Source organism: Juglans regia, chromosome 11, assembly GCF_001411555.2.
Source record: "Juglans regia cultivar Chandler chromosome 11, Walnut 2.0, whole genome shotgun sequence".
In the NCBI taxonomy this organism is placed as follows: domain Eukaryota; kingdom Viridiplantae; phylum Streptophyta; class Magnoliopsida; order Fagales; family Juglandaceae; genus Juglans; species Juglans regia.
The window spans coordinates 28,544,760-28,570,304 of NC_049911.1; the positions used below are offsets into that span (position 1 = coordinate 28,544,760).

A 25,545-nucleotide genomic window follows, 5' to 3' on the forward strand; every position below is an offset into this window, starting at 1 on the left:
ATAGGGTGTCGTTTGGATTTAAAGATGAATTGAAATGAATTGAGATGAGTTATAAATAATAGTGAGATTTGTGAGTTAAAATTACTAAATAATAGTAAATAATAATGAGATGAGTTGAGATGGATTGAGATGAACTGTGAATACAAACAAGATCATTAAAAAAATATTTTTTAATAATGTAAATTTTTTTATTTTTTTAAAAATATTTATAACGATTAAAAAAATATATGAAAAAATAAAAAATAAAATATACTATTCGATAGGCTAATTCGGGCAATTTTTTGATAACTCTAGCAGATATCACAGATATCATTGGAACATATATTGGCTGCTGTTTCTACCAACTCAATTCTTGTTTTGTTTTTATTTCTGGATCAGCTTCTGACTATCTCAAGTACTTGCTTCTAAGGGTGGAAACATGATTTCTAGCTAAAGGTGTACCATTGGTCCGTTGACGATCCCATTTTCGTGGTTTTATTTTTTAATTTCCAGATGTTTGAGTAATGATCCGGTGAAGGGAGATCTAGCTCGACTCATTTCTAATTTTCTACTTTATTTGCAAAGAAACTCTTGCACAAATATAACATGAAAACGAGGAGAGAGAGAGAGAGAGAGAGAGAGAGAGAGAGAGAGAGAGAGAGAGAGAGAGAGAGAATCACCATGCACTATGCTTGAAAACTCCGAAAAGCACCTTGAATGACAAATACAGATAACCAACCGACAATTTCCGAACCAACATTAACAAATCATTAAAAATAATTAACCCGAAAATATTAGAAGACAAATATATATGCAGTGGGAGTAATGTTATTTCATACCATATAATATAATTAGCTCATTCGTCACGTCAAACATCATCTTCCACGTCTCACATTCTTGGGCATTATTAATGTTATCCAATGATCTCTAATTTAATATATATATATATATATATATATTAAGCATGATTGTTTCAGAGTAATATATTTTATAGGTTCACGAATTCGTTGATGTATTTACACGTGGACACAGCTAGCTCTGCTGTGCGATGTCAAACACAAATACAAGTTGAGTGATTTTATTTTTGTCGTTTTTATTTTAAAGTCATATATATTTGGCACCAAATGCGGTGGTGGTTACAAAAAAATAATCGACACTTATGAAACAAATGAATCCCCCCCACCTTAATGATATATATAACAGTGGATTCCGAAGAATTTCTTAGCATAACAAAGATTAACGATGCACTTCTTTCATCACCACCGCCACCAAAAAATAAAAAATAAAAGTCCCATCCCTGCACTACAGATATTTGCGTCGCTTCTTTTTCATCTTGACTCATATCCTCGTCACCAGGGCCAATCCTATGGGTCTCTATAAACGTCACGTCACGTCACATCACATCACATTGCCATGCCGTTTTGGGAGGAGAAGGTAATGAACCGTTGGGCCCACTAGGCCACCTATATTTTGGGCTAAAAGGGGCATGTGGCAAACTAACTCGGACTCTTATGGGCCTGCCAGTGGCAAAGTCAGCGAAGAAGTTAGAACTTAGAAGAGCTGCCACAGCTGACAAATTGCCACTGTGATGCTGACCGCACCCGCAATGCCATAGGATCTCAACGCGTGGGCACGCGTGGAAGGCGATGCACCACTCTCGTCTAATACGCCTTCGTATATCATCGTGCCGTTGATGGACGGCGAGCCTGTAGTTGTCGTTGGTGTTGGCGTGGCCTGCCCTTCCGAAGATTTTTGGCTGCAAAAGAATAATATTAATTATTAATTCTGCAACGGTCAAAAAAAAAAAAGAAACGTTACTAATCATGTCACCACTCACAACGACATCTCGGTGAGTGTGCTGGCGAAACTTTACTGGGTTTTGGCCGTTAAGCATTAAAGAAAAAAATCTGGACCGCATCCCTAGGGTATAGTTATAGAGATTCGGGGAACAATTTGGTGTATTGGGTTTCGATTTTTATCTTTTGGTGTATTGTGATATGGGACTGGGGGCATGCCAAATTTATTTTTTATTTATTATTATTATTATCACCATGGACCTAAGTCATGAATAATTTTGGACACATACTCTCGAGAAATTATTTTTTCTAAATGTACTCTTATGACAAAAGAAAGTGAGTCAAAACTTAACTGTGAAGTATTATTTCTTTGATAAATTATTGTGGATTTGGATTAGAAATTTTTTTTTATCAGTTACTATTTATTATTTTATATCTCACATCTTATAAAAAATCTCACTTTATGAAAAAAAATTATAGATGTAAAATTTAAAAGTAAATAATAGTTAATGCATAGAATTTTCTCTTTGAATTATTATTTTTTTAATCAAATATGTGATATATAGATGATGAGGAGAAAAATTCAATTAATTTAAGAATAATAAAATAAAAAATAATATAATGTGTAGTATGTAGAGATGATGAATAGTAAAGTTTTTGAATTATTATGGATCTTGAAGAAATTGTCTAGTGCTAGGTAGGCTGTATATGACTTGTGACCAACTTTAGGTTTTGACATTTGAGCAGCCTCTAGCTGCAGCATTTACCAACATAGCAGGCGGTGTAGATCATGGTTAGAAAAGATTTTTCTGGAAAATGACGTTACCACACTAAATATGATCCCATCCCATCCCATGCCGAATTTATTGATAGCATGAGCAAAACGAAGTCGGTACAGTTAGTGCTATGGCTGACTCTATACTAATTACACACTATGCATCTTAAATGCCTCGACCAACAACTTACGATCTAAGAGCTCATATATCTCTATAAGTACAATAATAATATATATATATATATATTTTTGGCTCTAAATGAAATCATTTTAAGCCACTGTGATTTAAAAATATTAATAGGCGAAGCAGTTTAAAACATGTTATGTAAAAATGATATGATTTTAGAGCCAGTAACTTTTATTTTCATTTTTATTTGTGAAAAGCTGCGCCGGAACGTGCAGGACATTAACGTTCATATTGACAGGCTTTGTAGAGATACTTGCGGACAAAATTACCCTTTACCGTTAAGTTGTGAGGGAGAAAAAAGTAGCCGGTATGATAGGGAGTTTCGTGCAAATTCGTTTACCTGGTGTTGGGGGTGGGGCAGAAGGTAATTGTGTAATCCGCCGATGCGCATGTGAAAGTGCTGGTCCTGTCATCGTACGCATAGCTGTAAGCGTGCGGGCACGCGCTTTTGAAGATCTGGGAGTATGTCGATGGCTTGCAGGTGTCTGGTGTAGCATATGCGCCGCTGCAACAGTATTGCGGCTGGCCAAACGCCTCGCAAGCGCTCTTGCAAGCCACGTTGCCGTCGGCCTCGGCGCTCGTGACCTTAAGCTCCGATGGGCAAGAGTCGTTGAGATCGGAGATGCATCCGGTAGTCGTACAGTTCTGACCGGTGCCACCCTGAGGAACGACCTGCATAGGGAGGTTGTACCCATCGACCAAGCTGACATCGAAGAAATCGAGGCCACCGGAGCCATCGAGCGTGAACTCGGCCAAGGTGGCGGGTGGAGCGGCTCCATTGCCTGAGCATTCGATTTTCCCTGAGCCGCAATCACCTGTGACGCAGGAGAACTTGTCGGTAGAGTCTTTGGAGCAGAGGGTACGGCCCCAAAAGCGACCACCCCAGGAGGTGGGCGCCGTGATGGTCTTGGACTCGCCCGTTTGGAGACTGAAACCAGTGGTGGACAGTGAGGGAACACCAGCGTTAGAGAGAATGCCAGGCCATACCGTTTGCTCGCACTTGTTTATTAAGGTGAAGGTGGTTGAAATTACTCCTGTACATCGAAAGAGAGTCGTTGCAATTACATAAATAAAAAAGAAATTCATTCGTAAGAATCTTAACGAGTAATGCTTTTTAATTATATATGTATTTTCTACTGTGATTGATATTCATGGGATCTTAGATGTCAATACCTTGTAATGATAATACAAGCGTTAATAGTGGCAGTAATAATGCTGTTAATTGAGTCATTTAAACTCAACAACTATTAAAGGGAAACGAAAGAAGAAGAGGATGGAGGAGGAGGAAGAAGAATGGAAAGGGGGAGGAGGATGAAAAGAAGCTGGTGGGTTTGCGGGGATCCCTAAACTCTCTTCTTCAGGGGCAGGAGAAATGAGAAATAGGAGTTGAAGCCTAGAAGGTGATGAGATTCTGCAGAATAACTGAATAAGGAGCAATGCGGTATTTATAGTGGGAGTGGCACAGCTAGCTGCACCCTTGCGTTGGCTTTTGGATAGAGACGTTGTGCAATATGATGATGGACCCCCCAAGAAAAGTAACCGTGCTGTAGCCAACGACTGCAATGAGGCATGGTAAGGGAGGGAGGGAGGTACCGGGTATGGTACTAAATTCAATTTTATTTTAAAAATAAGAAAAAAAAAATTGCTTGGTGTGAAAAACAGAATTTATAATAACGAAATATTATTTTCATCGGTACTTAGGAATAATACCTGCCCCCTATAGGGTGGGGCCATCCCTCCCCCGCCCCCCATCCCAGCATATGCGGGGTTGAGAAATTTTTTCCGTATCCTTTGCGGGGTGGTACCCCATTTGCTGGCCGGGGTGTGGGGCTGGATCTCCATCCATCCGCAGCCCCGCATCCCCCTACTAGGCCTTTGGCCTAGAACAATCTTCTAGGTCCTAAATGACCTAGAATATGATTTTGGGCCACATTGAGCTCATAATTTAACTTAAAAAATATATAGATTTAAAAACTCAAAAAAATATATATATATAGATTGAACTATTAAATAGATATTAAGTTTTAACTATTAACTAATTAAGTAATAATCACCACTAAGGCACTAAGCTAAAATAAGTAGTTTATAATTATACAAATTAAGAGAACTAATAATCTATTACATTATTACAAACTCCTCTAAAAAAAATAAATATTAAAAGTTGTACAATTAACTATTGTAGCAATATTACAATTAATTGTAAATTAACAAAATTATAATTTTTCAATTTGATTTTGGGGTGGAGCTGTGGTGGTGAGTTCACTGAGTGATGAGTTGTAAAGATTATAAAGATGAAACAAAATTTTAAATGTAAAAAATAATTAAGGGAGAAATTGTGCAAACCATGACAATGGTGGGTCCAATATAAAGTCATACTGCATCGGAGATAGCCGTAGACGCCGTCTCATATATAACTATAAGTATTAAATTTAAAATTAAATTAATGAATACCAATTAAATGAAAATAAATAAATTAAAATAAGAAATTAAAAAATGAAATTAAAATAAATACCAGATCCAGGCTGATCATCACCCTCCTCCTCGATGTCGGCCTCCTCATACTCAAGAACATCCAGAGCATCGATATATTATATACATTTTTTAATTTTTTTCTTTTTCTTTTTTTTTTTGTAAAAAAAAATAGATTTTATACATGATTTCTAGGTTTCTAGCTACTCATCGATTACGATACTTCAGCCTTCAGGTGTGTATATATATATATATATATGTTGGTGGCAGTGTCTGAATATTTGTTATATAAATAATAAAGTATATTAACAATGAAAAAAGCTATATACAGTCGCCTGTTATAAGTGCAGGACAAACAGCAGCTAATGTGGCAAAAATAAAATACGTACCATTTAGTTTGACTCCCATTTCCCCACGAACTCTCCCTCCTTCTAGTTCCCAATGTACATCTCGATGGCACAGGCGTAGAAGAGGTGTTGGGGAGTTTGATCCTCTCGGCCATATTCTCACAGTGCACGACGTATGGCGTTGTCGAAGAGGTGTTGGGGACCTCGATATCCTTAACGAGGCTGTAGACACGGTTGGCTTGACAGGACTCGATGCAGGAGCGGAGGAAGGAGTCCAGTACCTCACGGCGGAGCATGGCGATGAACTCGTTTGTCGGAGGGTCTTCCCAAAGTCCTCATTGTTTTGAGGACTGTAATCTTCGTACTGGTCGCATCTGAGTTCTTTGGTTAGTCCTTTTTTTTTTTAATTTATCTTTTGTTAGGTGTAAAAGGTAGTTAAGATTTGATTTACAGAGGGTCTTGATAAAAATGGGCGTCGATGGGTTACAGAGGTCAGCTTCACTAACTCAATTCTCACTTTCTTTCTTCTCTTTTCCCTCTTCTGTGAATGCTCTTCTTTAGTTTTCTTAGTAAGTTTTGCTTCTTCATTTTGTGTCGTGATCTGGGCATGTTTTAGTTAGTTGTATCATTTGTCTTTCCAAATTCACAATAATAAAAAAAAAAATTAAATGACTGGCCTTCATTTCTCATCAGAAAGGAGTCCCATTCTCCAACTCTAATCTATGAAATCGGAGAGATCCCATTACCAACATTCACATTGGTGGCGGCAGGAGATTTGGACTGCCCCTCCAGCAAAGTTTAGAAGCAGGCATTTGCCCTCAAATGTCATTTGGTGTCTATGGCTATACTGAGTGATGTAGACGAGAGTAAGTCTACTTTTAACAATGATATGAGCACTGGTTCAGAGGATGAGGTTTTTTTTTTTTTGGAAAACAAAATCAAAAGAACGTTGAAGTTTCAATTTTAACAAAAGTTCACTTTCGCATACAGAGCAAAACCACTCAATTACTATATGGCACTTTACAAAGACCAAGTGGCGAGACACATTATGCAACAAACACAATCTGCAAGATTTTTATCCCAGCTCCACTAGCATCTGCATAAGGAAGAGAATCATGGGCCACATAGTCCATCTTGTACTTGTCAAGAAATTCTTGTGTGATCACCCAAGATGCATTGGGAATGATTTCATCCACCCACCTGCAACGACGACATAGCGTTCGTCCTCTGTCATAACAGTTTTTCCTTTATATTTATGGGTGATCTCATCACTGCAACATTCAACAAGCAGATGGGTGACTGGGAACAATTTATTGGCTTGCTCAAGGGAGCGAGCATGGCCGAAGTGGAAGAGATCGTAGATCCCATCAGCATAGACTCGAACAGGAGGGTCCGGCACGAAACCTGAAAGCTAGACAAAACTGAAAGCTCTATTTTCTTTCTTATTTCGTGTGTTTTCTCTTTTTTTTTTCCTGCTGACATGACATTAGCGACTCCCCACCGCTTGCGCCAACCGACTGTACATAGAAGAATTGATTAACAATATAGTTTCTTAGACTTGAAAGAATATAAACATAGCAACTATATAAACAATTATATTAACAATATAGTTTCGAAACACCCTAGTTTGAGATCACTGTTAAAGTTGCCTCAATAACATGGATATTATATTGTTTTTATGCTCATAGATTGTCTTATATCTTTCGTTCATCTCTACTCCATTTCAGCGGGTTGATTAATGTATACATGTCTCATATTTAGGGTCTTTTACGGGGGTGTTTATGATTTAATTTACGCAACACTTTGTTACAAGTACAGATAGAGCATATTGATTAAATAGTAGTAATGAATCTCATGAGTTTTCTTGTGGGGTATTGGCAGGTACAAGAAAAAATAAAGTGATATGGATATGGAAGTAGAATATGGGATCATCTTAGGAATCTTGAAGTGTTGTACCTAGTGGTGTATGCAAAATGTTAAAAGAGAATAGTTTTTCTATTTGATGTTGGAAACAATATCATTCTTAATGGATTTAAAAACATCTCCAATAAAAATCTGAACTTTGTTCCGTAAATTAAATTGCAAACATGCCGTTTCCAGGTGTGGCTAATGAATTCTTCACGGCCACTGGTGCATTCTATTTTTTTTTTAAAAGCAATACAAAATTCAATCCTTTTGGAATATAGCACTTTGTATAGAAAAATAATTACTCGGATAAGGGTCAAATTAATAAGAGAGAATGGTAAACAAAGTCTATGTAAAGGTGAAAATAAGTATGAAAATTGCAGCTATGAATGAAGAAATCGACCATGGATTCTTGAAATAATCACGCAGCAAGGCTATTAATCTGAAGGCTGAAGTATTGTAAATTCAGGATATTTCGAAACCCTAAATTAATTTAGAGTATTTCAAAACCCTAAATTAATATAGAGGTTTCAAAGATTTAATTTAGGGTATTTCAAAACCCTAAATTAATATAGGGGTTTCAAAGATTGAAACCCCTAGATTAATTTAGGGTTTCGGATTGGAGCCCTAAATTAATTTAGGGTTCCAATCCGAATTAATTAGATACAAATAATATCATGATTCAGTGATTCACACACATTACATAATGCAAACAAAAATAAACAAAAACAAACGGACGAGAGTCATTTAAAGTTTAAACAACATGTACAATCTAAACTTCATAGCACACAATCCACAAAATCTCATCCTCCATCTCTGATAAACCCAATCCTTCCTCTAATTTCTATTAAATATATAAATTACAAAAAAAATTAAATTTTGAATTTAGGGTTTCTTACCTTCGGACCTTCAGTGACGGAGATGAAGAGAGAGAGACCAGGTGCGAGTCATGCAACGGCGACTGCGACCGCAATGCAGAGAGAGGGACCGAGTGCGAGAACTCTGAGAGAGGGAGAAATGAGAGCGAGGGAGAAGTGAGAACAAAGAAGGTTTGAGAATTGGGAGGGGGGCGGGGGGTGGGTTTTGATATAAACCCAAGCATGAAACGACGTCGTTTCATGCCTGGGCTTTTTTTTTTAAAATATATATAAATCCATGCGGGGTGGAGCTGGGTATATACGGGGCAGGGTTCACCCCCATCTTGCCCTCGCCCCCAGAGGTTGGTCCAGATGCGGGCGAATGGCCCCGCCCCCGCCCCTGCATCTACCGGATGGGGTGATCCGTCGTGTTGCACGGGGTGCAAGGCAGCAGGGGTGGGACCTCACTGCCCACCTCTATAGTCATTATTTACTATCTCACACTTCATATCCTATAAAAAACAATCACACACTCTATGAAAAAAAAATTATAAGTGTAAGATGTAAGAATGAACAGTAATTGATGCATAGCATTCCTCTTACAATAATTCGTGGAAAGAGCTTACAAAATTGGCTGGTTTCAAGAGAAGTGGAGGCTCGTCTCAAGACAAATTCAAGTCATAGTTTGATGTCAAAGTTGAACAAGTGCATAGTGTTTTCTATAGACAATAATAATGAGCATGAGTCTTATTTTTTAATATTCCATTATTATCTTTAAAAAAAATGAATATAATCATTGCCAGCTTGCCACTCAAATTGTGGATCACAAATGGAAATGGAAAAAACTTCTTCCTTTTTGTTTTTTTGTTTTTTGTAGGCAAGTTTCATTGATGAAATAGAAGCTGTTACAGAGTTCTGATACTACTTATACAAATAATTATACAAATAAAGAGGGTCATTTCCACTATGAAAGTTTAGGCGACATTGTAGAATTGAAATGAGAGGAATGTTTCCAAATTTGAGTTTGGATGCTACCCATTGTGCCAAGTTGTGCGTACATCGATTAATATTTATCACCTTCCAGTCTTCAAAACTGCGTAAGCAGTTGCATTGTCCAGTCTGAGGCTGTATTTGGGTTTTAAAAAGCTTGCACAACCTGTTTTGAATCTCATTCTGCCACAATCTCTTTTATGCCCTTGATTCCAGCCTGTTGAGTTGCCATAAGAGTCGCAGATGCCTCTCCTATGTTTGGGTTAGTGCTGTGGATATAATCTGTTTGAACAAATATTGGGATTCCACTTTTTGATCTGCATATTGAGGCTATGCTACTTCCTTAATCTCTAACTGCTACATCAAATGTCAATGAATGGTAATATTCCGGTGGAGTTTGCCATTTCAATTCTTTTTGTAGTTCTTCTGTGATCTAGGCTTTACCATGTTTCTTGTGGAGTTTTGTGACTTTGAAAACAAATAACTCAGGAGTTATTTTCTGGTACTCTGGACCATTAAACTTCCTTGGTAAAGGTTAGGCGTGGAGGCCGGCATCATGAGACATGTCATTAACATTGATATTTGATGAAAACCTAACAGTTGGTCGAAGTTAAGAGGTCACTTTGCAGTCACACCAAAATTTAGATATTACAGAAAACAAAAACAAACAAAGAAGGCCGGAAAGAAAGCTCTCCAAAAGCTCTCCAAGTGCACATGATATTTTTCATTGAAGTTGGCATGCACGTTGCGTGCAACAGGCGAACTCGATAAAGCTTCAGATAGCTGGAATTTTAAGATATTGCAGGTTGTGCCAATGAGGTATAGCGTCCGTAAATCCTGTATAAAGCAATGACAATTCCGAAACGTAAGAACAAGCTGGTGGTCACGTACGTTCACATATCTATCGTACTCATGATGATCAGTGATTCAGTGTAACGTTTCTGGACGAAATATATATGCATGATCATGAGAAGCCGACAAAAAAAAATCATAACAGAGACAAATGGAAATGGGCATTAAATATCCGGTATCTGTTATCTTCAACCGTAGCCCTGGGTTTCTGTACGTTGCGTGTTGGAGATCGGTTTTAAAGCGATGGCAGTGTCTGGCCATGCTGCTCAGCAATTGAAAGCTATACCCAACACGTACGACTCGAGTGCATGCGGCCTTGAGCTGTTAGTACTCATGTATTATTGCCATTTAATTAGCAGTAGTACTGACCCAACACTTAACATTAATTTCTTTAACTATATGTTTAATTCGTCCCCAAGCCAAACAGAGTTTTGGTCACGTAAATTTTGCATCAACAAATTGAAATCACTAATGGGATAGAAATAGAAGAATTTTATGTAAATTTGGTTGGGTTTTTGCTTTTTGTTTTTTAATTGTTCAACCAAAGCCGTTAGCTTTTGTTTGAGTTGGCCGGGCAACGAGGTGTCCCTTGTCCATGACTCCACGACCGTGCATGCAGATATTATTGAATGAGAAATTATATTTGTAATCATAAAATATATAAATGTCTTATAATTTTTTTAAAAAAAAATTAATAAATATGATATTTATATAAAAAAAATTAAATTTTTAATAGTAGATTCTACTATTTTTTAAAATGATTTCACAATACTTACGCACTTTATAACTATATCTAACATTATTTATTTTATTCTGAAAAATACTTTAATTACAAAATAATTTTACAAAAATAAATTGATGCATAGCTGGATGTACTGGTACACTAAATTATAAAATTATTTTTATTATAAAATAGATCAAATATATTACATGAAGTTAATTTATTAAATTTATTTTTATAAAATCTCTTTATAATTGTAACACTTATCTTTTACTCTTCTCTCAAATTTCCCAGCAACTGGAAGCCTAATATTGCATTAATGATGTGAATATAATAATATTAAGCATATATATATATATCATTTAATTTAACCTGTAAAATTATTTCATCATCTCCTAGTATTACTAAACTCTCGTTTGGATATATAAACGGTTTCATCTCATTTTATTTTATTTCATTTTTATAACTTTTTTAAATTATCGCATAAAATATAATAAATAATTTAATTTTTTAAAATTTTAAAACAAAAATAATATTTTATTTAATTTTCAATTTTTATTTAAAATCATTACATCTAACCATCTAAACGGAGTCTTAGGCTTCGTTTGGATCATCAACCTATCTCAATTCATCTCAACTCATCATTACAACTTTTTCAAATTTCAACACCAAATTTAATAAGCAATTCAATTTTTTCAAATCTCAAAATAATAATAATATTAAAAAATAATATTTTAACAATATTTTATCATCTCAACTCAACTTACTTCAACATTCAAACTCAACCTAAATCTTATAAAATTTGAAATATTGAAAAAAGGACTCATAATTAGTCAATGAATCGAGAGAGAGGAGGCTGCCCCCAAAAAGAAAAGAAAATCAGAAGTTAACTTGAACTCGAGCTAAAGGTGAACGAACCCAGTATTGGATAAGAAAATTTTTCAAAAAAAAAAAAAAACCATACTAATTGATAACATGTACAAATTATGGGAATTCAAATGAGAAGGTATCACTGTATCAGGATGAAACCTCAATTTTTTTTCTCTCTGTGTTTTGTTTTTTTAATAAGCAAGGTAAAACCTTGATCACTATCACGGTTATGGTGTAAGAGTCTGCTTTGGTTAGCTTTTAAATAGGATACGTCTTGTTTTAATTGGTTATATATATTCCTAAAAAGTCAACCTTAAAACGATATTACTTCAGGTCTTTTCTGACATTTCTGTCCCACACACTATCTGATTTTGTTTGGAAGCTCCCGTATCATTTTATTTTATTTATAAATATTATTTAAAAATAAATATATTTTAATTTCAAATTTTCAATTCGATCTTTTGATTTAATAATTATCTAATCATTATAACTTTTTTAAACTTTTAAATAAAACACAAAAAATAATTCAACTTTTTTAAATCTCAAAACAAAGATTACATTAAAAAATTATATTCTAACCATATTTATTTTAACTTTATAATATTTTTATTCAATTTTTTTCTCTTTTTTCAAAACCCTATAAAACATTATAATTCAAATTATTTTACTATTATTCACAAACTATTTCACTATTATTCACAGATTTCTCGTCTCATGATCTCATTCCCCAATCCCCCAAGCATGCTAGCTTGAAGAATGAGATGATTTAACGGCTTGGAAAATGAGATAACATGAGAATTTTATGAATAATTATAAGATGATTTGTAAAAAGTAGTGAGATAGTTTGAGTTAAGTATTTTTTAGATTTTGAAAAATGATAGATTGAATAAAAAATATTATAAAATTAAAATATTGTTAGAATATAATTTTTTTTATGATTTGAATTATTTTTTGTTTTTTATTTGAAAGCTTGGAAAAATTATAATGATTCGTTTGAAAAAATTGTAATGATTAGTTTAAAAGTGTTTGTGTTTAATTGATATTTGAAAAAAAAAATGGAATGAGATGAGATTAAATATGATGAGAATTATTTCCAAATATCTACTTAATTAATAGATCCATTAATGTTAGGTATAAATCTAAGTTTTGTTAGTTTTGTACATGCCCTTTGTAAAAATAGTGAGATCCCACTACAAAGTAATTTTTATTATATTTGTTTCAACGAGGTCTACTAATTTACAAAGAAACTATATAATATTTGAGATTTATACGCATCCTTGTTCCAATTAATTATGAAAAAATTTATACAATTTTTTATTATTCACATAATTTCTTCACATCATATTTTTTTTAATTTTTATTATTATTTTCTTTTATCAAATATTTAATATATGAATAATGAATAGAATAATTGAATTAATTTAAAAATAATAAATTTAAAAAAAAATATTAAAAAATATAATGTGTAGAGCTAGAGATTGTGCGGCATTGATCATTAATTATATGGCAGCGCAGCATCGGATTCCACGAGGGACAGTTTGAGGTTCAAACTAATTAGTTTGAACTTCCGACATGTCCGACAAACCACTTAATGGTTCAACCATTCAACTGCTGATCTCAGAATAACGATTTCAATGAATTAGGTTGTTCCCCGAGAATACAAGTCTTACCAGAAAACAACCACTCAGGCAATGGGCATTCTGGGTTTGAAGAAATCAAGAGCATGCAGCCCATATGCAAATATCAAGTCGGATTGGTGGTTGACAGGTTGTAAATAACCTGAACAGTTACGTTGAATTTTCTACAAATGTGACAGGAAATATTAGTTTCTTTGAATACACGTATGATCATGTATGTATATATATTATATATATGCAGCCACCAGGTTAGACGAGACTGCATGCAGGAGGTTTCCAACTTTTACAAGTTAGCTACGAAGGCACGCCAAATGCAGAAATTGATGTTTATATAACTTGCAGGTTTTAGTGGTCAGCTAGTGTTAATTGAGTCTAATAATATTTTGTTAGGAAATTGGGTTGATTATCATGATATGATCGCGCGCGCTATACATGCATATATATGTTGTCGCCTTCATTACTTACGCCAGCGAAGACTAATAAAGATTCATGCTGCAGTACTAAGATCCAGTCTTGAAAAAGAATGTTGAATCAAGTGATTTACATTGAACAAGTTTTCTGTTTTCATGATTCGCGTTGGTCAAAGAAAATGCCGGCCCTGGATTATATATGCATGCATGTCTATCTCAAAAGAAAATGGACTTGAATGGTCGTTCTCAGCTTTTTAGATATCATGTTTTATTGGTGGACTGATGTTAATTAATCAGTAGGCCGGGGAGGAAGTTGTGCATGGTTCTTGATATATATTAGTTCTGGCAGCTAGACCTAATGGACTTGAATGGTCGTTCTCAATGCACGTTTGATCTCAAATGTAGCGGACTAGACCTTCATTAGCAAGGGTGATTATATATTCACGGATGATCAATAGAAGACGTTATACACAGAGAGATCGATTGAGAGCAGCGCGCAACAATAAATAAATTTTATATAGCTAGCTCTTGATAACGCATTATATATGCGAATTCACTTTACACAGATTTTTTTTTTTAAAAAAAAAAAAAAAGCTGCTAGTTAATGTGTGCTGACAGTACTCCTAGCTAATTCATGACTAGACAATTGGATTTCTCGATTACCATATATGCAGGCGAATGCGTAATTTCTTGAGTGGATAGTCCAAGGGGCTTATCTTATCTGGCTTTTCTTCCACCTACACTAGTCTCCACCAACACTCTCGTCTCATGTGTTTCAACTTGTTTCGGAGTTAAGTTAAGCGGAACATGATGAGCAGCCTCCTCGACTTTGAGTTAGTCAACGACGAAATCTTGTGCAATATTTCCTCGGCAACTAATTAAGGAATATGAAGAATGTTTAGGAAAGAGTAATTCTGAAGTAATGAATAATTTTAAATTATTTTTTGTACTGTGAATTGATGAGAGTGGGCAGCTAAAATTGAAATGTTGTGTAAAGATAATTTATTTAGAGTATTTTTTTATATTATTATTTTTTTATTATTATTATTATTTTTTTTACTTTGTATTGAAACTCATCAGGTGTAAATGATACGTTGAAAAGTTGAAATTAAAAATATTCTGGAATTAAAATTTGTTTGGACAAACTTTATTTTTAAAAATGAGGAATTTTATGTATCAGTTAGTTACTGTTCATTCTCACACCTCACACTTATAATTTTTATTTTTTTTTATAAAGTGTGAATGTATTTTTTATAAAATATGAGATAATAAATATTAATTGATTAGAAGAATTTTCTTCAGTAATATCAACTTTTTGGAATGATCGGAACGGCTCTGTGTTGGATCTCCAAGAAGGTTATATGGGTCGGGGTTCTATACTCTTTTGTCCTCCTAATTGCATCCACAAATTACAGTCCTTGGCCCATTACGGACCCTCCTTTGTCCCTCCTTCTCAAGATTGCTCCTGATGCAAACCACCTCTCTCTCTCTCGGATTGGAATGAATTTTAAGCAGCACCCATATCTTGAATTTCGTTCGTCCTATCAAAATCTATGAGCAAGACAATATTGTAGGAAATTTGAAGGGAGGAGAAGAAATTTGAACAGAAAATTGGAGCACAATCAATGGAGGTGAGCCTCTCTCCAATCAAATAACTTTGATAAGTCATAAGGGTTCTCCTTAATAATGCCGGGACCACCATAAGATGATAAGATATATAATTCGTTTTTGTCATAAAGCACTCACCCTTTTGATCTAATCACTTCGTAATCATGATGGGAATAAAAAAAGGTTTTAAACAGCTGGACTCCTCATTCACAAGAAAACGAAATCATGGAGAATGCGTTACAGAGTGCAGTTTTTCTTTGCGCATGAAAATTTAGTAAGACTAACGTGATACAATGACTCTCATCATCACTTGATCATGCATGCAACACTTCAAAGCCGTTTCACGCATGAAACACGAGAAATATTCTTCAAAGAAAAGCTTGCTTCATTATCTGCCATGTAAATTAACACCACCTGGTTTTTTAGAAACGACACATAATCTTCGAGTGGTTCGCGGAAAATATCGAAACCGTGAGATGAAATTCAATAGGGGACTTGAAAATGAGATGTCGGGCTTCCCAAGGAAGGGAATTTAGCTAAGAAAGATAACGTAATAGCTAGCAGGATTCTGAGGGTGACCATTTTGTGATTTCAAAAAGGTAAAACAGAAAATATTATATACATATATATATAGCAGCTATTGTGATCGGTGCATTCGCAACAACCGCCCACCCTTCTCAAAGACTATATTCGCATAAAAACCAAAATGAATAATAGAAAAACAACCAAAAATGAAATCACATCGTTCAGCAGTCTATGAACCCATTCGAAAGAAATGGCATCTTTTGCTTTGTAATCTTCCCTCGGACTGCAATCGATAACAATGTCTGAGCAACCTTGATGTGTTAATTGGCTGAATATTTAAAATCACATCAGCTGATGCAAATGGCGATACAAACTGCCATTACCTAAACCTCATTATTGCCATACTAGATTGCTTTTTTTAACAGCAGTTCTTTTGTAGTTATCTACACTGACATGTCAATTTTTTTCCGAGAAACGACCACCGCCCACACTATGCATCAAGCTAGCTTCTCCAATCCTCACCACGCCTACTACAAGTTGACATTGTGTTTTTAAAATGGTTAAATTTTACACTTATGATTACATGAATAACCAATAATTAATAGATTCTTTTCAGATGCTAACCTCTTCACGAGCATATAGGAAAGGGTTTGGAACTTTATGATCCTAATAAGCTGCATCTAAGAGCTAACGTCTTATGGTGTACTAAGGCTTCTTACAAAACAAACATCCCCGGAATTGGTTTAAGTGGTAAAGGCCTTGGTCTTGGTCTTGGGGGTATACTACCTAGTTCCTTCAAGGCTAAGATTCGAATTTGTTTGGATGCAAACAATCTCTAGAGACCATCAGACTTGATGATTTTTCCTTTGAATTATCCGAAATACACTTGCGAAAAATTCTTTGTCGAGACTTGTGCACCCTCAGAATTAGTCAAGATGTTGTTCTTGACACCGGATGCCAATAAAAAAAATGTACAGCCAGGACAGAGAACTGAATGTATGGCCATGAAACTTTTCATTCTCTTGGCACACAAGGATCATCATATAATTTTACAATCCTATCTTCGGACACACCCAACACACTATTAAAATAGATCCCACAATAATAATCCATATTAATATTTTAAATATTTTTTTATATAATTATAATGGCTTCATGAGTTGTACACTAAATTTGTAACTAACAAAACTCTTTAGAAAACTTGATCATATAACAGAGATAGGAGAACAATTTCCCCTTTTCCTTGAATTAAGATTACAATTGGGGCCACAATTCTAGGCTGTATGACCCAAACATCAACCTATGCGACCACGAGCCTAATTTTAGATGTCATATAACGGCCCAAACCTAGATTGGGGCTGCCTCTAACATGGCACAAGTTCAGTCTGCATACAGCCAGCCCCTAAAACGTGCCGCTATTCAATTCATTACGATAACGTTAGGGCAAAATAAATATTACTACGGTTATAATAGGACAACCTAAAGCCAAGACTAATTATTAAATTTTCCCTGAGGTGATCAGAATAGCAAAGGTGGAATATTTCAACATACCTTGCGGTTAAATTCAAGAGAAATGATATTTGCAATTATGGAGTGTGCAAGTGTCGCGCAATACCTTTAAAAAAAGTGGATAAATATGAAATCTACATAAAATAATAATAATAATAATAATTTTTAAACAATAGACCCTACTCTTTTTTAAAAGGATTGCGCGGTGCTTACAGACTCCACGACTGTATGTGTAGCATTACTCTAAATTCAACACTCTGAACTGAATAAACTTCGTCGTTGATTGTAATGTCCTTATCGAACAGACCTTCAAACCATCTGGTTGTTATGTTAATGTCTTTATGATCAGATCCCTGGAAACAATACCCAAGAAGTAAGTTGGAACATGACTCCAAGAAACTAATTAATATCTCACGAAGCTCAGTAAGTTCGAAAAAATATGATACTATAGCAACTATACTGACTTTCTTCTGCTTCTTCATGATCATCCTCTCCCCTAACCATTGAAACGGACAAAGCCTGCAGCCTCCTCTGGACACCATCTTTTGTCCTGAATCAAGCCATCCATCCATAATTCACGCTGCACATCCTGTCGTAGTTTATCTAACAAAAATGAAGCATCTCTATTAGCATTAGATATATATATATAAATATATATATATAAATCTCTGTGTGTGAACCATAGATCATACAATCATATGAAACATTCAAACTTGGCAGAAACCGCCAAAACCATGGAGCAGTACTCATATATACTATCATATCAAACTTGGCACGAAATTCTCCAGCAAGTACACAAAAACAAAGGCATTGGAATGTACCATGTAAAATCCAGTCCACTAATTTAGGAGCATGCCAAGATTTACAAAGCAAACAATGATTTGAGCCTTAAAACTAGCAATCTGAGAAAGTTGAAACTACAAATTATGAATACACATTATCAGGGGCAAGTACTGAGAACTGAAAAGGTTTATGTTTCCAAATGAATCATTCTGCTGGTCTCTCTTCACCCAACAATAAATAGACACTAGACACATAATAATTTAAGATGGTCATGTACTGTGGTCGGGAACTTGGAACTCAGACGATTAGAAGTTCCAAACTCGGGAGGCACCATTCAGAAATAACATGACTTAGCACACTACTGAAGACAATATTGTCAAGTACTCATAATATGCGAAAGTAATTAATTAACCATAACTAACCAACTATTCAACTAACCATAACACAGAAAATTGAATATTAATTGCATAATGAGATTGTACTGCTCAGAAAGAATAGTAAGCAGCATTGTATGCCGATAGCACCTCTACCTCTATCACTTACCAAGTTATTTCTCCATACTCATCTTTATCGTGCTGGCATAATTACATAATAGAATGTTCGCCTTAAGTTGCAGCAGACCATTATAACATTATGTTGGGTTTATATTTATACATATACATATACATATACATATATATATATATATATATATAAGTTTGTTTTCTGTACCAATAAACAAGGAAATCAGTGCAAGAAGCAAATCAACCAAACCCTCCAAGAACATGTGAGCCGACACTATAAAGGAATGAATTTTTATCTTATCTTCGATGACAAATACACAACCAAAACTTTTCAACTACGGGAAAGAATACTGATTATAAACTTACCACAGAAAACAAGTCTACAACTACAGAAGCACCTTCACTGGCATTAGAGCTTCGAACGCCTCTTCGACAAGGGAAGCTACTCGGTATTTATCAACGTCAATTTGAGCTCAATTGAATTCGTAATTCGTAAGAAAATAATGTATACAGGGCTGTTTTCGCAGCAAGGGAATATTGGCGGGGGCACCTGAGTGTACGTTTGATTCGAGGAGTAAAAAAGGATAGGAGTTCAATGCTCCGACGGACGGCGAGCCGAGCCTCACGCTTTATCTGGTTTCGGCTCTTCCTTACATTGGGATCCAAGTCGCTGCCACCGCCTTCTTCGAGATCAGACCGTATTGGGGCATTGGACAATTTGAGGTCGCGTGGCAGGTGATGGACGTTACGGTTAGCCGAAGGCACTGATTAGCGAGAGACGAAGATAGACGGTTTTTGTGGCCGGTAGCAAGACTGAGGAGACGAAATAATGCGGTGCTGCGTAAGGGCAGAACCAGTGGAGGAGGTGCAGTGTCGACCATTGGTTTAGAAGCCCAGATTGGCCATTTTCTCTAATCCCCTTGCGACGCAGCACCGTCTGGTGAAGACCTCCTGCCTCCCGAGTCCGGACCAGTGACCAGCGTGTTTCGATGCACACGGCCCAATCTTCAATGGGCTATAGAAATTATATATGGAAGGTGAAGTCCATTCAGGCCCAGCTAAAGAAGAAGGTCCAATAGGTTAAGTAATGAATGGAGTAATGGACTCCTTTTTTTTTTTTTGAAGAAAATATGTAACTTCCCATAGATCAAAGTCTCTATAGTAGAGACAATATACAGTGAGGAGGATCCCAATACCATACCTACAATACATTCAAACAATTCTAAGGCATTCTTGTCTAACGTGTGTGCAATTACATTTGCTTCTTTTGGAATGTATTTGATGGAGCTGCTTTCAAAGCATTGAAGCAGGGTCCTTATATTGCTACTAGCATCCCAACAGAATTCAAATCTTCCATATGTCCTTCAATAGCCTGCACAACATGCTTTGAATCTCCCTCCAAAATAACTTTCCTAATTCTCAATTCATTACCAAAGATAACTGCTTGAAGGGCAGTATAAGTCTCTGCCAGTAAAGGATCAGGAAGTAAAACTTGCCTCTTCCTCGTTGTTGCCAAAAATTTTCCTTCACTTTCACACACCACTATCTCAATTCCTATCTTACAATTAATCCTATTCACTGCTACATCCCAACTAATCTTGGCAAAATCATTTGGGGGAGGTACCCAATCTGCATTCCTAACAATAGAGTTTGAAAGCTAATTGGTTACCATTACCTGAGATGCTCTAAAGTCTTGCAGAAACTGATAGGCTTGTTTCACTAGAAGATTAGGATGAGTAAAAGTGTTTTTAAAAATAAAATCATTCCTTCTCCATCATAGCTTCCATAGCACTAGTGACAGTTTCTCCATCTCCTCTTTGTTTAGCCTTATGAACATGACTTTCAAAAGATCTTGAATGCTCTTGAATAAACTAATGTTTTTTTGAATTTTCATAAAACACTGTCCCCAGACGTTCCTTACTGATATTCAGTCTCATAATATATGTTCTATAGATTCTGGTTCCTGCAAACATAAAGGACAAAGAGGTTCTACCAATATTTTCTTTTTACATAAGTTGAGTTTGGGAGGCAGTATGTTAAGACAAGCTCTCCATATAAAGGTTTTTGTTGTTGGGGGGAGTGACAATTTTCAAATTTTGGTCCATTCTTTTGCTTTATGTCTTTCTTGTGAGGTTTGGCCTTCTGTTCTGCTCTCTATTTCACCTTACATTGAATATTCTATTTGCTGAACATCTCCACATTAATATGTCTGGCCTATTTGTGTGACTGATAGGTAGTTGGCTAATGAGTTTACTTCATCTTTTGTAAAGATTTCTTTGAGTAAATTAAGATTCTAGTCCATTGTATATGAGTTGATTAGTTCCTCAACCTTAGCTTCTGCATCCATAATGTTTATTGGGCTTTGTACTTTGAAAGTAATTGGTTGAGGCAGCCATTTGTCAAACTAAATTATGATTGATTTACCATTTACAATCCTCCAAATGGTATATTCTTCAGGGAAATGTCTTGTTGAAATTAGGCTTCTCTGAAAGTTTCTCGTGTGTACTAATCAATTCTCTCTATAATTTATTCATGAACGTAAGCGATCACTTAGGAAAACTTTGCTTTTAAAAAAGGAATCTTCTTTGTTACAAAACTTAAAAAAAATAATAAGAAAAATGAATTTAATCAGTAAAAAATTAAATGAAAATAATTAAAACATGAAGAGAAGTGTTGTTCTTCAGTTAAATTTTATCTTGCTCAATTATATTTTTTTAGATTGCTAAAATTTTTGTTGAATCTTCAATAATAGGATTTGGGTTTAAATTCTAGAATTTGAATTGGCAGACTCCAAAATCAGTCCGATCACGAGGTTAGGGCATAGCCGGGGATGGGGTGAAATAATTAAAAAGAGGCACCCAACTCAAACGGGACCGAAAGCCAATGACTAGTATATCATAATTAATTAGCCTGAAGATGATAAAATTTAAAATAAAAAAAGTAACACTACTTGGATCTTAATGTCCGGAGCCCAGCTCGTTGAAGTTGAAAAACCAAAGCATACGTTGAAACAACTTCTCCACTCGTAAAAGGAAAATAATACTATGTCTTATAGTTTTGTCCTTTCATTTAATCGCTCACTTTAAAAAAAAAAAAAATTAATAGTTAATAAAATAATTATTAGTGAATTAGTGTATTTTTTAAAAATATTTATAGATATTTAAAAAATATTTGAAAGAAAAAAAAAAAAAAAACTATAATTTACACTAAGATCAGCATGCAAGAAATCATTTAGTAAAATGCAGAATTTCATATATTAATCAGGCTGTTAAAAGGCGCCTGTTCACACTTACAAAAGATTCATACTACATTTATACACGGTAACATCGACTTGCTAGAATTGTGTCAGGCTTGGGCTCTCAATTCTGCCACAATATCCCTTAAAATACCCTCAGTGTCATTCTTCAAGTCCTAATTAAGATCATCTCCATCTCTAATTTTAACCTAATGAATCTTCCCGCTTTCTTTTGGGGCTACCAGCATTGATCGGTCTCCCATCTCCGTCGTGAATTTCCAGAAAATTGGGAATCCATCGTAGCAGCACGCGTTGCCATTACCGTAGAATAACTCGCCGTCCGCCGCCGACGGCCGTAAAGCACGCGATCGTAATCGGCGCGTCTCTCCGGATCCGACAGCGTCGTATACGCTTCATGGACCTTGATGAACTCGCCCGCAGAAGTCTGGCCACTCCTTTGACCGTTACTTGAAACGTCGGGGTGGACCACTCTCGCTAATCTTCTGTAAGCTGCTTTGATCTCCTGACAGGAGGCACCCATCTGAATCCCGAGGACCTCGTAAAGTGACGCCGAAGAGGTGACGTGGGACCCGGTCCTCTCGGCAGTTGCGGTGCAAGAGGCGGAGATAGGAGAGGCACGGTACTTGAGGGATTTTGGGAACGAACGTTGGCAGTCTATTACGGCGAGTTTTGGACCAAAGAAATGGGAGGAGGAGCTTAAGGATAAGGATGAGGATGCGGAAAACATCGTTAAGATTTGGAAGTACTTTGCTGAAGTGCAGTGGGTTTACGCTTATCCGTGTAGATAGGAAGGGAGTGGAAGACGGTCGGATGAGTTGGTATTTATAGTGACAAGGAGAATGGGCTTAACCATGGTTAGTGTGGCTGGGTTAACGAATCACAGGCTTATCCATTGGATGACTCGATCATGTCTTACGCTGACTCAGCGAAACGTCGGTGTCCCCAGTACCTGTCCGGCTACGTTTCGAAGACAATGTGCGCTCCCTCTCTCTCTCTCTCTCTCACATGTCTAGCTGTTCAGTTACTTTCATTTTTAATTTTACAGGTAAATCCTTTATTTTGAAATTAGTAATTCCTGCAAATATCATGCATGATATGGTTTAATTTGGGATAAATTATCAAGAGTCCCAGGACACTCTCTCTTCTTCTTCTTCTTCTTCTTCTTCTGAATTTGTATTTTCTTTTCCCCCAAACAGTACATCATACTGATCTTGATGAATTATGAGAATATTCATTGTGACGTTGAAACAAAAACCATTGTATATGGCCTTCATATTGCAATTCTTTTGAGGCACCGATGGAGATCGTTTACATACGCTAGCTAGATTTCACTGAGAGTGCCCAATATAATTTGAACGTAAGTGTGATCTTCATATTCCTGATTGGTATGTATCAGCAGACTTACCCAATAGAGAATATGCTAAAAACATTTAATATGTATAAAATTGTGCATCAAATTAAGGTATTGTCTTCGACTCTCCGTTTACATTTATTTGATAAACTTCTCAAAGGCTCTTTGAAGGTCCTGTTTCTTTGTTAAGGAAAATGATTTTCGCGGCGGTTTGGAAGGCAACTTCTTAATTATGCAGGATGATTATATTAATTAATTATTGTAAGAACGGCCCATAATACGAGATATATTTATTACAATTTTTTTTAAAAAAAAAAAAAACCATTGACTTCGGGACACATAAGGTTAGATTCATCACGGTGTTGAACTTTCCTCTGTTCTTGTTTTTTTTTTAATTGTTCCAGAGAGTTCTGGAAGATGAAGAGTATAAGGACAACCTTTAATTGCATATGGGTTCATGGTATGTGTTAATTAATATATGCTAATGTATATATATATATATATATACATACAATATTCTAAAAAATGCCTTCATCCATATATACCTAGCTTCTCAAATATGTAAAAAAAATTTGATTTTCTTTATTTATTTTTAAATAAAATTGTTATCAAATAGCAAATATATATATATATATATATATATATTCTTGTTTTTTGAGGAAAAGCTAGGGCGAATGACCAAGCTGTATGCAAGATCCAAATCTTTTAAATATATCATAATGTTGAAAAGAGTAACCCCGGCCACTTGTTTTCCAGCAAATATATATATAATATATATATATAGATATACTATATAGTATGCCAATTATCTTGCTTAATACTTTTGTTTCTTATGTCTAAAAAAGACAAAAAAAATTACTTTTGTCTCTGAAAACGCGTTAATGTTATGTAATCGTCGCGGGTACCGACACCTTAATTGGACATGCAAGCTGTTGATAACTCCATATAGCTAAAAGATAAGCAACGAAGAATAATATAAACTCGGAAAGGAAACATCTGGGCCATGCATAAGAGGCTTTTCAACGTCCACTCCGCGGATAGGAAAACATTAGTGTGAGATTTGCTTGAAAATATATCTCATCTCAAAATTTTTATCTCATATCATTTAATCACTTTTCATCTCCTTCTTAAATATAATTTAAATATAAATATTTTTAAATTAATCATTACAATTTTTCTTAATTAATATTTCAAATTCTCAAACAAAAATAATATTATAAAATTATATTCTAACAATATTTTAACTTAAAAATATTTTTTATTCAATTCTTTTTTCCTAAAACTTAAAAAATATTCAACTCAAACTATCTCATTATTATTCACAATTTATCTTACTACTATTCATAAAATTATAATACAATCTCACTTCCCAAACCTTGGATATAGATTTCATTTCAAAATTTTCATCTCATCTTATCACATCTCCTTCGCTAACATAATTCAAATACAAACATTTTCAAACTAATTATTACAATTTTCTTAAACTTAAAAAAAAAAATCAACTTTTTTTCCAAAACAAAAATATTATTATAAAACTATATTCTAACAATATTTTAATTTCATAATATTTTTTATTCAACGTTTTCTCTCGTCTTTCTCAAAACCCAAAAATCGACGTTCAGCGGTTCGGTCCTGGTTTGAAGCTGAACCGGACCGCTGAACCGACCGATATAATAATTTTTTTTTAATATGTTCTTCTTGAAACGACGTCGTTCTACTTAAGTTTTAGTAGAATTGCATCATTTTATAAATATAAGTATTATAACAGATAATGGAAATGGACGTCGTTTTTATTAAGAACGTAAGAAAAAAAAAAAAGAAGAAGAAGCTTGGAACAACGCCATTCCACTCAAAACTTAAGTGAAACGGCATTATTTCGAGATGTGTCTTCTTCTTCCCCAGCCTCTTCTTCCCGATGTACTCTGCAACTCTCTCTCTCATTATTCTCTCAGTAGATAATCACCGCTAGGAGAACCGACGCTGACTGAGAACTGCTAAAGAATCGCCTTGATCGGTCTCCTCCTCCCCATCGACTTGGTGGCTCCCCCATTTTTTCAGACGTCGGTCGGCATCAATTTTACCCAAAAATCGCCCCAACACCGTCGATTTTCACCCCTAAATCTAACAATATTTTAATTTTGCACTATTTTTTATTCAAGTTTTTCTATCATATTTCCAAAAACCCAAAAAATACTCAATTTAAATTATCTCACTA

At 35.2% G+C, this 25,545-nt stretch overlaps 2 protein-coding genes and 1 long non-coding RNA gene across 3 annotated transcripts; all 3 read right to left on the bottom strand.

The window, feature by feature from the left end:
- Positions 1-1,045: 1,045 nt before the first annotated feature.
- Positions 1,046-4,280, bottom strand: LOC108982120 (thaumatin-like protein 1b). The gene is made up of 3 exons (XM_018953409.2): positions 3,911-4,280; positions 3,078-3,771; positions 1,046-1,735 (listed from the first exon to the last, which is right to left on the bottom strand). The coding sequence occupies exons 1-3, from the start codon at positions 3,966-3,968 to the stop codon at positions 1,531-1,533; spliced, it is 957 nt and encodes a 318-aa protein (XP_018808954.1). The 5' UTR covers positions 3,969-4,280; the 3' UTR covers positions 1,046-1,530.
- A 13,338-nt stretch (positions 4,281-17,618) lies between these two features.
- Positions 17,619-19,682, bottom strand: LOC108982111. Its single transcript, XR_001994658.2, has 3 exons — positions 19,090-19,682; positions 17,902-18,040; positions 17,619-17,790 (listed from the first exon to the last, which is right to left on the bottom strand). It is a non-coding gene; the product is annotated as an uncharacterized LOC108982111 (long non-coding RNA).
- Positions 19,683-21,953: 2,271 nt separating this feature from the next.
- LOC109000891 (chaperone protein dnaJ 11, chloroplastic-like) lies at positions 21,954-22,784 on the bottom strand. The gene has a single exon (XM_018977929.2). The coding sequence runs from the start codon at positions 22,704-22,706 to the stop codon at positions 22,197-22,199; it is 510 nt and encodes a 169-aa protein (XP_018833474.1). The 5' UTR covers positions 22,707-22,784; the 3' UTR covers positions 21,954-22,196.
- Between the last annotated feature and the right edge of the window lie 2,761 nt (positions 22,785-25,545).